Source organism: Lycium barbarum, chromosome 6 (genome assembly GCF_019175385.1).
Source record: "Lycium barbarum isolate Lr01 chromosome 6, ASM1917538v2, whole genome shotgun sequence".
Lineage (NCBI taxonomy): Eukaryota > Viridiplantae > Streptophyta > Magnoliopsida > Solanales > Solanaceae > Lycium > Lycium barbarum.
The window spans coordinates 112,454,548-112,469,347 of NC_083342.1; the positions used below are offsets into that span (position 1 = coordinate 112,454,548).

At 34.8% G+C, this 14,800-nt stretch overlaps 1 protein-coding gene across 1 annotated transcript; it reads right to left on the reverse strand.

Annotated features, from left to right (window-relative positions):
- Positions 1-852: 852 nt before the first annotated feature.
- Positions 853-11,925, reverse strand: LOC132645554 (uncharacterized). Its single transcript, XM_060362578.1, has 8 exons — positions 11,659-11,925; positions 11,544-11,565; positions 4,973-5,029; positions 4,808-4,889; positions 4,507-4,602; positions 3,101-3,225; positions 2,995-3,013; positions 853-1,416 (listed from the first exon to the last, which is right to left on the reverse strand). The coding sequence occupies exons 1-8, from the start codon at positions 11,759-11,761 to the stop codon at positions 1,117-1,119; spliced, it is 804 nt and encodes a 267-aa protein (XP_060218561.1). The 5' UTR covers positions 11,762-11,925; the 3' UTR covers positions 853-1,116.
- Positions 11,926-14,800: the final 2,875 nt, after the last annotated feature.

The following is a 14,800-nucleotide window of genomic DNA, read 5'->3' on the forward strand; positions in this document are numbered from 1 at the left end:
ATTAAATTTGAGGATAGTAGTTCCGGGATAAAATTTGGCATTAACTTTATTTCATGTCTGGTTTGGGGCTATTAGCTAATTTTTGAATTATTTTATCCCATCATTTGCAGTAAAATGGTGGGATTACTATCTTATATAAAAGGCGTCATAAAATAATCTCATGAATAGCCTTGTTTATTTCATCTCGAATGTCAAACGATCCCTTGTAAGTTATTTCTTAAGGGGCTGACTTGAATAGAACATAATGGATACAAAAAGTTCAATATAACGTATCACTACTAGTTACTACTTTGGGATTAATGTGTGATTGATTAAATTAGATTCTTCAATCTCATTCATCTTTCAATTAAATCCTTGACAAAAAAAAAAATTAACATAATATATCTATTCCAAGACAGTGAAAATAAGTTATGAATCCATTCCTTCTCAAAATAATAAATGAATATTGATGTTCAAAATGATTGGAAGTTTAATTCCTAATTTAGACATGAACTATTAAGAGTATATCACATGTTAATATGAGTACAAATAACGTCGATGGGTCTACTCCTCTTTGTGGACTCGCTAAAGTCAACATGGACAGGGCAATTAAGATATAAAAAAAAAGGATAAAGTGTTTGTAATTAGTCTCGAACACTACATATGATAATCATAAACTTACAAAGAATTGGATACTAGACAATACTTTATTCATATGTTAATGGTTGCTTTGATAAATTTCCTTCACGAGATTGATACAGTCAAGTGATATAACTCTTCTATTACAAGTAACTTACAAAATATGCTTTCAAAGAGTAAATTTGTTACCGTTGCTACATTTGTTATGAATGCATGTGATAGCAGTAATACATAAATTTACTGAGTTCTAGATTAATAATTTGTACATATTCAATAATTTTCTTAAGACAAATATAACGTCTGGGCCGAAGTTACTGGGTTCGGCTGAACCCGTAATCAATACATTGGCTCCGCCCCTGACAACACGACTCAATTATTATCTGAACTGCCATACTTTTTTACAAGGTAAAAAGCGAAGAATAGTCTAAAAGTACTGTACTAACTGTAAATTCAAGCAGAGATCAATGGATTTTGCTGCCAGAAAAAGAAAGTTCCAACTCATTCAGGATAAACAGAAGGGGGATAATTGGCTGGTGGATATTCATAAGGCTGCTGCTGTGGTGGTTGGTAACCCTGAGGCTGCTGCTGAGGTGGTGGGTAACCCTGAGGTTGCTGTTGTGATGGTGGGTACCCATGAGGTTGCTGCATTGGTGGATAACCTTGAGCTTGTGCAGGTGGATATCCCACTGACTGGGGAGTGGGCTGATCTAGCCGAGACATTTGTTGAACTGGTGGCACTGCCATTGGCCGTGGTCCAAATTTTCCATCTCTTTTATCCATTTCAACCTTATGCTGTGTCTGAATAGAATTATGAAAAACAAGATTAAAGTGAGTGAAAGCTAGATTATGCTAGTGCAAAAAAAAGGAAAATGAACCATGTAATCTGAAAGTCTCATTTCATCATGGAGTACGTTTTAAAAGGCAGTTCTGGGACTTCCCTCGGGGCTCGCCCCCGGGCGGGGCACTGGCAAAACGGGGGCTTAATTATGTGAGGCTTATGCAACGCCCGACTGTACGCCTTGAACACGCCTAACGTCCAACGATCGGGGCTCGCCTAGGAGTTCTTACATAAATTATGTATCAAATTCCTCAGTTAACATTATTGACCCTCATAATTCTTTGTTATATGAATAATGCTTAATAATTTTCTTCATCTATAGAAATAAGACGATTGAGAATAACAAACCGTAGTATTGCATCTCATACTTCTTTGCTATATGAATGATGCTTAATAATTTTCTTCATCTAGAGAAATAAGACGATTGAGAATAACAAACCGTAGTATTGCATACTTACTATGTGAGGACACTGTGAGGGTGAATATCACTTAACATTTCTTTTAAAAATACATGGCCGAATTTTACATCTTCAATTGTCATTTGTCTTCATGTTTTTGTCCTATGTCTCAAAATTCATGGTTTAATATTTTGCTATTTGAAAGTAATTTTTTAATTCATGAGGGAATGATGTTTTAATTATAATATGATAAAGTTTATTGATTATTTTCTTGTAGGGAGGTAAATTGCATAATATGATAGGAGTATGCTTTAAGAAATTATGATTCTTTTATTGTTTGAAAATTAAGATGTTAGAGTTGGTTTGCATCTCATAATAACTTTTAAATTATTGCATTATTTATTCTTGTAAAATCATGTTAGAAGTTTTGTTTTCTACGAGTTTCTTTAATCATGTTTTTAATTTTTTTTAAACTATTAATATATATTTTTTATAATTTTTGTGTTATTATACTATTTTACTACCGTATAAATTAAAAATTTAATTACGCCTCGCCCAGTACTAAGTAAAATGCCCCGCCTCACGCCCCCGTCTTTTAAAACACTGTTTCACAGACACAAGTTTCTGAAAGTTATGACTGTTATACAAGCATAATTAGTTCCAGCAATAGGCATGATCAGACTTCTCCTGAAGGAAAAAAGGATTCTGATAAGTTGTATGACAACTCCACCTGTGTGAGTTTCGTCCTTAGGTTGATGGAGAAGAAGGTTGCAGTATAATTATGATGAATCCTCTGAATAGGGTCTGAGTGAGCTGAATGGATATAGATTATGAATCCTTTGGATGGAGACTGAATAGAGGTTTTTCCCAATAAGTTACAGCCAGTATGGAGTTACCTCCTATGTTTTCTCGCGAACACAGGAGCTTTCATTGTTTAAAGAAAAAATTGCAATTATATGAATTGGGGCATCGCAGTATAAAAAATACCTTTTTTTTTTTTTTTGCTTGGTAAGCTAATTGACTATTTCAATGGAATTTCTTTTTCTTTAGCAAAGGTATGATGATTTGACTATTTCAGTGGAACTATAATTCATGCAAAATGATTTCCCAGATGAAGAATGCGTTCAAGTTATTACATACCTGCATACAGCTGCAAACCCTGCAGACAGAAGATAAAAGTAAATGAAGATCAAAATACAACTAGGCATAAGAAATGTTTTTTGCTACTTAAAACCAAGTGTCTTACGTGCAGTAAACAAGGTCCGATAAACAGTTCAGAAGCTGAGCAGCATCTTGAACTTCTTCACTTCCTGTGAGACAAGCTATAATGTTGCAGATACATGCTAACTGCTGTAGGCAAAACATGAATCCCTGCAAACCGAGGCAATGTAAGTTAGATAAAGAGTTTAAGTTCTATGGATCGACGGTAAAAAGATATTTATATAATCATGTCCAGTGACGGAGCTAGGAATCTAGCTAAGGGTGTTCAAACTTATACAGTAAATTATTTTTTTAATGAATGGGTGCACCAAAAAATTTGAATCGAACTACATAATATTTTAGCTTTACCATTTTGAATGCTAGTTTATCCTCAAAACATAATCCATCACTAAATACGAAATGTATTTTTGTTTTTTCTAAAAATTATAGTTGAGCAGAGAAAATCACTCAAGGAAGTTTAATAAAAAAATTAACCAAACACAGGTAAAACAAAAAAGTTGGAATGTAACAAAAGAGAATAAAAAGAGAAATAGAGAGGAACGAACGAGGAAACTATCGCGATTGTGTTTGACCGGTGGAGTCGATGAGATTTTAAACAAACTTTGAAAGTAAAAAATCAAATGAAACGGACTTTATTTTTAAATAAAATTACTAAAACTATTAGCGTTTCGCGTGAGGGAAAAACATTAATAAATTTAAAAATATTTTTTTATTAATAGTTGAGATACTTTCAAGTATATACATATAAAAATTAATAGTAATATATATTAATGAAATCACGACCAGCTTTATTATAATTAGAGTTTGTATTGAACTAAATCACAAATATAAACTTACCTTTGTTATTATAATTTAAGACTAATAGTTTACAAAAATACTTAAAGAGAAAAATGACGTAAAGAAGGTATTGGGCTATTGGCCATATAATACATTTGCCTTTGACTTGAAAGTTGAATCCTATTTGACGAAATAAAATAGTATAAGTATCAGAAGCGTGTGTTAAAAGCAAAATATGAACAAAAATGCTTTAGTTGGAATCGGACCCGCGAAATGAGACCGAAATTGAACCCAGTTTGCCATTGAGCCACGCCATTTGGATGTTCCAAGGGCATTCAATTTCTAGTATATATCCCAAAATTACAAAATTTGACCTATAGACCCAACATAATTTTTCCACGAAGGATGTTCAGGTATAGTGTAGTTCCGCCCTTGATCAGGTCGCTTATGAGGTAATTCTCGATAAATCTCTATAATAAGTAAGTATTAGTTGAAAACCTGATAAAAACGATAACATACATGCAATAATATGTGAAACTACACTAATATATCATGTAAAAAATCTTTACACTATAACTTAAATCCTGGGATTAAAAGATGAGCATGTTACAAGCAAAGAGAAGTGGGAGGGAGATGGAGAAGAGTTGAAATTACTATTATGCAGTTATCGCATTGTGTTGTCTGCAGATTGAACTCATCTTGCAACATAAAGCGTGTTGAAGCAACAGAATTCCCAAAGCAAAGAAAAACCTGACAACAAAAGCATATTTGAGAAACAAATTAGGAGAAATATTTTTTTTAATTTTTTATATTATTCTTTTTGGAGAAAATAAAGATACGGACTCTGAGGTTTTCAGAAAAGAAGTATTTAAAGATCTGCCTGAAAATAAAAAGATATATTATTTAATCATGAAACTGACAAAAAATTTGTAGGATCAACAGAATAACACCAGACCTCCGTGCAAAGACAGAATTCGGGACAACGGCTTTCTCCACAGCTGCCGCTACAAGGCATATAGCCTCCACAACACTTATATCTATAAAAGGAAGAGTCTTTTAAGTGATATAGATACTTCAAGATGCAGCAACTTGTATACAGACATAAAAACAGGACAATTACCTAGACATATCATTGTATAGAGCTCGTTTGCGGAGGAGGTATGATGCACATGGGGCGCTTTAACATTCAAAGGTAAAGAAATAATCAATTTCGAATAGTAGTTGTTGGGAATAAAATAGACCCGCAAAAATAATATTCACGGTATTAGTAATAAACGCGGAACACTAAGTTATGGTTAAATTAGCAAGAATAAAATGCAGCAATAATGACACCAAGATTTTACGTGGAAACCCTTCTGAATAAGGGAAAAACCACGGCCAAGAGGAGCAGCTGATATCAATATAGTAAGGAATTTTACACTGTGTAGTCACGAGTATAAATACTCTAAAGACCACTACACACTCAAAAAGAAAAACACTCTTTTGATTTTTCCCACCTCACTACAATATCACTCACACTCTATTTTTCTTCACAGACTATTTTCTTACAGTCTATGGAATACCTCACTTTGCTCTCACTCAGATGTATTGTGTGAGATTTTGGTGTGTTACAAATGAACCATAAGCTGCCTATTTATAGGAATGAATTTCCTATGGTGAGGTAAGCGCTTACATCACGATTATGATGAGGTAAGCGCTTACATCATGAAAATGTGAACAAAGAAATTGGCTTGTTAGCCAAGTCCACAATTGTTGCCAATGTATAATTTGTCAAAGGAAGAAAAATCTTCTTTTCTTAAAATATGGGATAGGGGACTGAACCCCACAAATCTCCCCCTCCAGTCCCATTCACCTGAAGGAGGGTACACTGGCTTCTAATTTGAGTGCATGCCAACAAGTTCTTTGCACGATTCGAACTTGTCTCTCGGTACCGCCTTGGTTAGCATATCTGTAGGATTTTCATTCGTGTGAATCTTCTTGACTTGGAACAATTCGCTTTCCAATTGCTCACGAATCCAATGATATCTGACATCGATGTGTTTTGTTCTCGCATGGTACATGAAGTTCTTGCTCAAGTCTATTGCACTCTGGCTGTCACAATAGACAACATACTCCATTTGCTGCAATCCGAGTTCTTGAAGGAATCTCTTGAGCCATATCATCTCTTTGCCAGCTTCAGTAGCCGCAATATACTCCGCTTCCGTTGTAGACAGTGCGACACACTTCTGCAACTTCGACTGCCATGATATAGCTCCCCCTGAAAAAGTAAACAAATATCCAGTAGTGGATTTTCTGTTATCAAGGTCACCTGCCATATCAGAATCTGTATAGCCCTTCAAAATTGGATTTGATCCTCCAAAACACAAGCATTCATCTGAGCTTCCTCTTAGATACCTGAGTATCCACTTCACAGCTTCCCAATGCTCTTTCCCTGGATTTTCGAGAAATCTGCTAACAACACCGACTGCATGAGCAATATCTGGTCGAGTGCATACCATTGCATACATTAAACTTCCGATGGCAGAGGAATAAGGAATCTTGGCCATTCTCTCTTTTTCCTCTGTTGTTGTAGGACACATCTTTTTGCTCAATTTCAGATGACCAGGAAGAGGTGTGCTAACCCACTTAGCACTCTTCATATTGAAGCGCTCTAGTACACGTTCTATGTACTTTTTCTGCGACAAATAAAGCTTATTTTCATCTCTCGAACGAGTAATTCGCATGCCCAAAATCTGCTTAGCATGACCCAAGTCTTTCATTGCAAAAGACTTACTCAATTGTTTCTTCAACTCGTCAATCCTGGAAGCATTTTTGCCTACAATCAACATATCATCCACATATAGCAGAAGGATGATAAAGTCATCATCAGAAAATCTTTGTACAAACACACAGTGATCTGAAGAAGTCTTCTTATAGCCTTGCTCCCCCATAACAGACTCAAACTTCTTGTACCACTGTCTGGGAGCTTGCTTCAATCCATATAGACTCTTCTTGAGTTTGCATACAAGATTTTCTTTACCTTTTGCCTTGAAGCCCTCAGGTTGTTCCATATAAATCTCCTCTTCTAAGTCACCGTGAAGAAAAGCAGTCTTCACATCCATCTGCTCGATCTCCAAATCAAGACTAGCAGTCAAACCAAGAATTGTTCGAATGGAGGACATTTTCACGACAGGAGAAAAGATTTCGTCAAAGTCAATACCTTTCCTTTGACCAAATCCCTTAACAACCAATCTAGCTTTGTATCTGGGCTTCAAGCTGTGTTCTTCGGCTTTAACTTTGAACACCCACTTGTTTTTCAAAGTTCTCATGCCCTTAGGAAATTTTACCAACTCATAAGTATGGTTCTCACGCAGAGATTTCATCTCATCTTGCATAGCTTCAATCCATTGATCCTTGTGCTCATCTTTCATGGCCTCCTCATAACATTCAGGTTCTCCCCCATCAGTGAGTAATACATACTCATTAGGTGAATAACGGGAAGAAGGAACATACTGTCTAGTAGACCTTCTAAGTGGAATATCTGACTCATCCACGACTTCATGAGTATGAGCATCTACCTCATCAATAGCAGCATCGTTATCATCATCAACATGCTGATCTGGAACATGATTCTGGGCATCACCATCGTCATCGAGCCCGCCAACGTCATCAACATTTGTATGAGGAACTTGATCAAGATTAACTAAACCTTCAGAACTTGAAGATTTTATCTTCTCCGCTTTGTTAATATCTTCAATGGTTTGATCCTCCATGAAGATAACATCACGGCTTCTCACGACCTTCTTCTCAGTTGGATCATATAGCCTGTAACCAAACTCATCAAGGCCATAACCAATGAAGATGCACTACCTTGTCTTGGCAGTTAATTTTGACCTCTCATCTTTAGGCACATGTACAAAAGCTTTGCAACCAAACACTTTTAAGTGGTCATAGGAAACATTCTTGCCATACCAGACTCTGTTTGGAACATCACTTTGCAAAGCAACCGCAGGGGATAGATTAATAACATGTGCGACGGTCAACAATGCCTCACCCCAAAAGGAATTCGGCAACTTTGCTTCAGAAAGCAAACATCTGACTCTTTCCATCAAGGTCATGTTCATCCTCTCTGCTAAACCATTAAGCTGAGAGTCTTAGGAGGAGTCTTCTGGTGTCTGATACCCTGTTGCTTGCAGTATTCGTCAAACGGTCCACAATATTCACCACCGTTATCAGTACGAATACACTTCAGCTTCTTTCTAGTTTCTCTTTCAACTGAGGCCTGAAACTGCTTAAAGACACCCAACACTTGGTCTTTAGTCTTTAAGACGTAGACCCAAAGTTTCCTTGAGCAATCATCAATAAAGGTAGCAAAATAAAGTGCACCACCCAAAGTCCTTGTCTTCAGTGGACCACATATATCTGAATGCACCAACTCAAGCAACTCTGTCTTTCTTGAAGGAGGATGAGACTTGAAAGAAACTCTATTTTGTTTTCCAGCCAAGCAGTGCTCACACTTTTCTAATTTAGCACTTTCGAAATTTGACAATAATTTATTTTTGGCCAGAACATTTAGTCCTTTCTCGCTAATGTGGCTAAGCCTCTTATGCCATAACGTTGAAGAGCTATTGCTCTCAACTGCATTCACCATATCAACACAGGTAGAGGCCGTAGTCCAGTATAGACCACGACGTTTTTCGCCACGAGCCACAATCATGGAACCTTTAGTGAGCTTCCACTTTCCAGCACCATTGGTACTGACATATCCCTCATCATCCAAAACACCAACAGAGATCAAGTGCAAACGAACATCAGGTGCATGCTTTACATTGTTTAAAACTAGTTTAGTTCCAGTACTAGTTTTCAAACAAATCGTTCCAACATCAGCCACCCTAGATATAGTCTCATTACCCATACTCAAAGTTCCAAAGTCACCCGGAGTATAGGATGAGAAAAATTCCTTCCTTGATGTCACATGAGATGCGGCACCACTGTCCACAACCCAGCTTGACTCATCACAAGCAATGTTTATCAGATCCGCATCAAGGACAGTAACAAGATCTTCTGTAGTGACAGCGGCAACACGATTGCCATCTTCTTTCTTTTCCTCCTTATCTCTATTTTCCTTTTTCAAAATCCGGCAGAACTTCTTTGTGTGCCCTTTTTTCCCGCAATGATAGCAATCAATATCTTTAAGTCTACTTCTGGATTTGCTTCTATGATGTTCTCTATTTTGAGAACCACGATTCTTGCCTCTCCCCCTAGTGTCAGTCACTAAGACATCTGATGAGGAGGAACCTTGAGATTTTCTTCTCATCTCTTCATTTAAAAGACTGCTCTTGGCAAGATCCATAGAGATCACACCATCCGGAGCAGAATTTGATAATGAAGTTCTAATAATTTCCCAAGAATCTGGTAGGGAACCAAGTAGAAACAAGCCTTGAATTTCTTCATCAAAATTAATGCCCATAGCAGATAACTGGTTCATGATCCCCTGAAAAATATTCAGATGATCTGTCATTGCGGAACCATGGTGGTATTTTAAACTCAGCATTTGCTTTATCAGAAACATCTTGTTGTTACCAGTTTTTCGAGCATACAAACTTTCAAGATGCTCCCATAGGGTCCGAGCATGTGTCTCTCCAGAAATATGGTTCAACACATTATCGTCAACCCACTGTCTAATAAAGCCGCAAACCTGCCGATGCAACAAATTCCACTCTTCATCTGATTTATTATCAGGCTTTTTATTTCCAAAGACAGGTTGATGAAAATTCTTGACATAGAGCAAATCTTCCATTTTGCCCTTCCAAATGACATAATCTACGCCACTCAAAGTAACCATTCTACTAGTGTTGGCTTCCATTGTTTATCACAAATACAAATACTATTTTATTCGAAGACCAAAGTAATTCCTTTCTGATGTGGAAGTTCAGACTGTGCTGCAACCACAGAGCATACTCAGACAGAACCTTGGCTCTGATACCACTTGTTGGGAATAAAATAGACCCGCAAAAATAATATTCACGGTATTAGTAATAAACGCGGAACACTAAGTTATGGTTAAATTAGCAAGAATAAAATGCAGCAATAATGACACCAAGATTTTACGTGGAAACCCTTCTGAATAAGGGAAAAACCACGGCTAAGAGGAGCAGCTGATATCACTATAGTAAGGAATTTTACACTGTGTAGTCACGAGTATAAATACTCTAAAGACCACTACACACTCAAAAAGAAAAACACTCTTTTGATTTTTCCCACCTCACTACAATATCACTCACACTCTATTTTTCTTCACAGACTATTTTCTTACAGTCTATGGAATACCTCACTTTGCTCTCACTCAGATGTATTGTGTGAGATTTTGGTGTGTTACAAATGAACCATAAGCTGTCTATTTATAGGAATGAATTTCCTATGGTGAGGTAAGCGCTTACATCACGATTATGATGAGGTAAGCGCTTACATCATGAAAATGTGAACAAAGAAATTGGCTTGTTAGCCGAGTCCACAATTGTTGCCAATGTATAATTTATCAAAGGAAGAAAAATCTTCCTTTCTTAAAATATGGGATAGAGACTGGACCCCACGGTAGTACCATCAATAAAAGAAAAATTCAGAGCACCACTTTGTGAGGAAAACAGATAAGAAAGGAGATTTTTGTGGACAGTCCAAGTTTCTGAGTAGTATACCTCCTTTTAATTAGTGATAACAGGGATATGGAAAAGTAATTTCACCAGATCTGCTAAGCAACAAACTCATTTGTTGAACAATAAACGACTTACGATTTTGCAGGAAGGAATTAAGTAACTAGGATGCTCAGACCTAAGTGACTCTTCCTGTGTTGTAGACAGATTTTTATCCGCTTTCAAGCCGCAAGTAGGCATTTCAATCAGACAATAAACCACCAGAAATTGGGAATTACTCACTTATTTAGTACAAGGACACACAAAATTTTCAATGATGCACCAATCAGTACTTGGAATGGCTTGCTGTTCATTGCAGCTTAAAATCACCAGTTACTTATAGAACAATATAGCAAGAGCACTAGACAGTCAATGGCGAATCCAGAGGGTCGGTTACGAGTTCACGTGAACGGAGCAATTTTTGCCCAATTATATATATATATATATATATATATATATATATATATATTAAGAAATCTACTAAAAATTTATAAATATATGACGGTGGACCCAATTATTATTATAGTATTAACTTAAAGTTGTTTCGGAACCATAAACTTCAAATCTTAAATCCGACTTCTAACTAGTCTATATACACCGAAGGCACCTTTGGCTCGACACATAGATATGCCAAAAATTTACTAAAAACATCTATTCACACCAAGTCCAAAACCATTGTTTGTGATGAGTTAAAAACTTAGATCCGCGTCTAAGTAAAATTGACCTTAAATTCCACATTAAAAAAAGTAAAGAACTAAAAATTAACACTAACTTTCAAAACGTTAGACTGAAGCTGCTTCTTTCTTATAGCAAAAAGAAATTCTCATTACCACATTCACTCAACATCCTAATTAAATGAAAATTTTCTAATGTACATGCAATCATAACAACAATCACCCGTCCCCAGTGTCTACATTATTCAACAAACAAACAAAGTTACAGAAGTAAACTCAAAGATCATAAATCATAATCATAGTCCATAAAGTACAAAACTGCAAACATAACAGAAGCTCAAGCACTCACCACCAAAGCGAGAAACAGCAAACTGCAAAAGCCACAGAGATCACTCTATAAGTCAAAAATAAAAAACTACACCACAAACAAACAAACAAAAAATCAAGAAAAAACGAGAGTTTACAGAGAGGGTCAAATTGAGTAGCTCTCATAAGATCAGTATGCCAGTGATTCGGATAATTCTGACGTGACCGTATCTTCTCCATTGGATCCCTAGATGACGCCATTTTTTTCAACACACGCAATTACAGTGTGATGTGTTCTTATAATACACCAAAAACACGCACCAACTGTGAGAGATTTTTCAAGTATTTATGTTTTGTTGACAAAAATGGAAAGAAAAAGAGGAGGAATGTTGTGTGTGTGGACTATGGAGTTCTTTCTATATATATAGACGGATGAGAACATTATTGAGTACAGACTACAGAGTACTCGTATTATGTGTGTGGCGCGATACTAGACGTTCTCGTTACCAATTCTGACGTGGCGGCTTATGACTGGTTGGTATTCATGCTGGCTTTTTTTGCTGTATTATCTGTACACCTAACTACATTCCACAACAACTGGTTTAACTACTCTTCTTCTAATATAAATAAATTTATTACATTTATATTATGCGTGTTAGTTTTGCTTTTTTAATATGTTTTTTAAAATAATTTATCTTTTTATATTTAGTAAAAAAATTATTTTAATATTTTGATTTTATCATAATGATACTTTGTTATATGAATGACATGATATGTTTAATTAAGATCACAAAATTACAAAGGATAATATTTTATGTAAGTTTAAGGGCCTGTTTGGAAAGCCACTCAGGTAATTGGAATTGGGTGTAATTACACAGTTTGACCTGTTTGTTTGACCAAGTAATTACACAGTTAGGTAGGAATTGGGTGTAATTACACTCTCCAATTCTCAAGGGGAGGCTAAGAATTGGGTGTAATTACACCCTGTAATTACAGAAGTTACTTTTTAGTTTATTTATTTTTTTACTTTAATTTATTTTTAATTTCTATTTTTTATTTATTTTTATTTCTATTATTTTATTTCTTTTTTATTTTTACTTTTTAATTATTTTTATTTTTTAAAATGTATTTTTCTTTTTATATTATTTATTTTTTGTTTTCTTTCTTCTCATTCCCAACCTTTACTTCTAGTGGTTTCATGTAATTGCTCGTATTTTTTTATTTTATTCATTTAGCATAACCGTGTTATTATTCTAATATTTGAAACTACACCCCTTAATATTGGAAAGAATGAATCATTAACAAACTTGACATATAACGAGTGACGTTATTAACGTAGAATTTCGTTGTGAACGAGGTTATAGACTTATATTTTTCCTTTCTTTTGAATTATTTACTTAAGTTATGTTGGAACTTACTTATGTAATGTAGGAAATTGACATAAGAGTATTGTATTGAACTTTTGAATTTTGAATTTTGAATTTAGGCTATATTTCCAATTTTAAGTTATTTGCTTTTACATTGCATGTTATTTATTTTTCACTTACTTTTGATGGATTTTTTATGTCAAACATTTGAATAATGTTATGGCATTATATTTATTAATATTATTTTTTGGTCAAACATCCAATCCATGACGTTCTCACAAAAAAAGTCTTCTTTTAAGTTTTATAATTAATTAAAATTAAATATTAATTTGAAAAATATATATCAATTATTTTTTACAATATTAGTTACAAATATATGATTATTAATTAATATATTTTCAAGAAAAAAATGTGTTATTAAATAACTAATTTAATATCATTTATAAAGGAAATATTTTTTAAATATTAATTTTAATTTTTTTATAATTAAATTTTATTTTTAATTAAACTGACTGTGTAATTACCCTTGTGCAACCAAACAGCACGCTTGTAATTGCACTGTAATTACGTTATGACAAACAAACAGGTCATTGCAATTACACTACTGTGTAATTACTAGGCTGTGTAATTACTACCCTAGTAATTACACCAAATCCAATTACCAGGTGGCTTTCCAAACAGGCCCTAAAGGTTTTTGTAGGAGAAACAAGCTTTTGGATAACAGAATATACGAGGCAACTTTTAACAGCTAGATTTAGCTCCTTTATCTTTCTAATGGAATTTGACAAATAATTTTTACCTTTCAGCGTAGCTTAGTATGTTTAGGCAGTTTTATATACTTGCTAAAGCTAGAAATGAAATTTAGCTTCTTACCGACTATATCAAAAGCAACATTCCCGAGTTCAAATACAATGCAAACTCAAAACGAGATTACCTATGCTGGATATTTGAATCTGAGTTGCGGGTCGTCCATGTGGACCGACCTCACCCATTTAGAAGAGATAGAGATGAGAGAAGTTAGAGAATGGATAAGGAAGGTTAACACATATGGTTAATAAAAATGATTTATAAGAAAGCCACTGCTCTCTCTCTTCTTCAGAGGAAACTAAGTTTATTTTCTTCTCTGGGAGAATTTCTATTTCTCTTTGTTCTTCCACATTAACACACACGAGAGAGGACATTTAGTTTGTGGATTAAATTTTGTTTACTAGTGAATCGAAGTTCGATTTGGGGCAATTATTTTGGTGATGAGTTCAGCGATTCTTCCGCTGCGATGTTAACAGGTACGCGATTGTTGTTCTCGCCTAACGATTAATTATTACATTGGTATCTAGAGCCTTGATTGTGTGTTCCGTTATTTTCAATACACAGTATTATAATGAAATTTGTGACTGTCTACTTTTAAGATTGTTGTCACAAATTTTTTTTTGTTGATGTCGCAAGTCTTTCGTATACACCACAGTATTTCATTGTAACTGTACTTGGAGAAATAATTCCCTTACTATTAAAATTGATATGTGGCATCTTTGATTTGAACTCTTTTGTCATAATAGACTCCTTTGTTTGTTCAAACCAAAAAGGATGATGGCTTTGTAAATTATTTCCAAAGCCTATCCCATACGCTCAATGTGATAATTTTCTTTATGTTTGAAAAGTCACTTATTTGTGTAACAAAGTGATTTAGTGGGACATGTGTCCCTTTAAATCATAAAGAGGTATGAGATCCATGGTGATGGAACTTAAAGTATGCAATTTTTATTTTTGGTTTTGTCGTTGTTAACAAAAAGGTGGATTCAAAGAGTTTTCCTTTGTCTTTTCCCACTTGTTTCATGAATCATTCGAAAGAACTTTCTTTTGTCTTTTTCCACGTGTTTCATGAATCACTTCTTCCAAGAACTAAAAAAAAAATTAAAAATTTGTGGGCACTGTTCGT

Bases quoted from the DNA above. Each gene is read 5' to 3' on its own strand.
- LOC132645554 (XM_060362578.1), bottom strand. From the start codon at position 11,761: ATGGCGTCATCTAGGGATCCAATGGAGAAGATACGGTCACGTCAGAAT. The intron at 4,603-4,807 runs GTCTGGTGTTAT...TTTTGTTGTCAG, and splicing joins AATTCTGTCTTTGCACGGAG to GTTTTTCTTTGCTTTGGGAA. The intron at 3,226-4,506 runs GTAATTTCAACT...CTCGGTTTGCAG, and splicing joins AATGCGATAACTGCATAATA to GGATTCATGTTTTGCCTACA.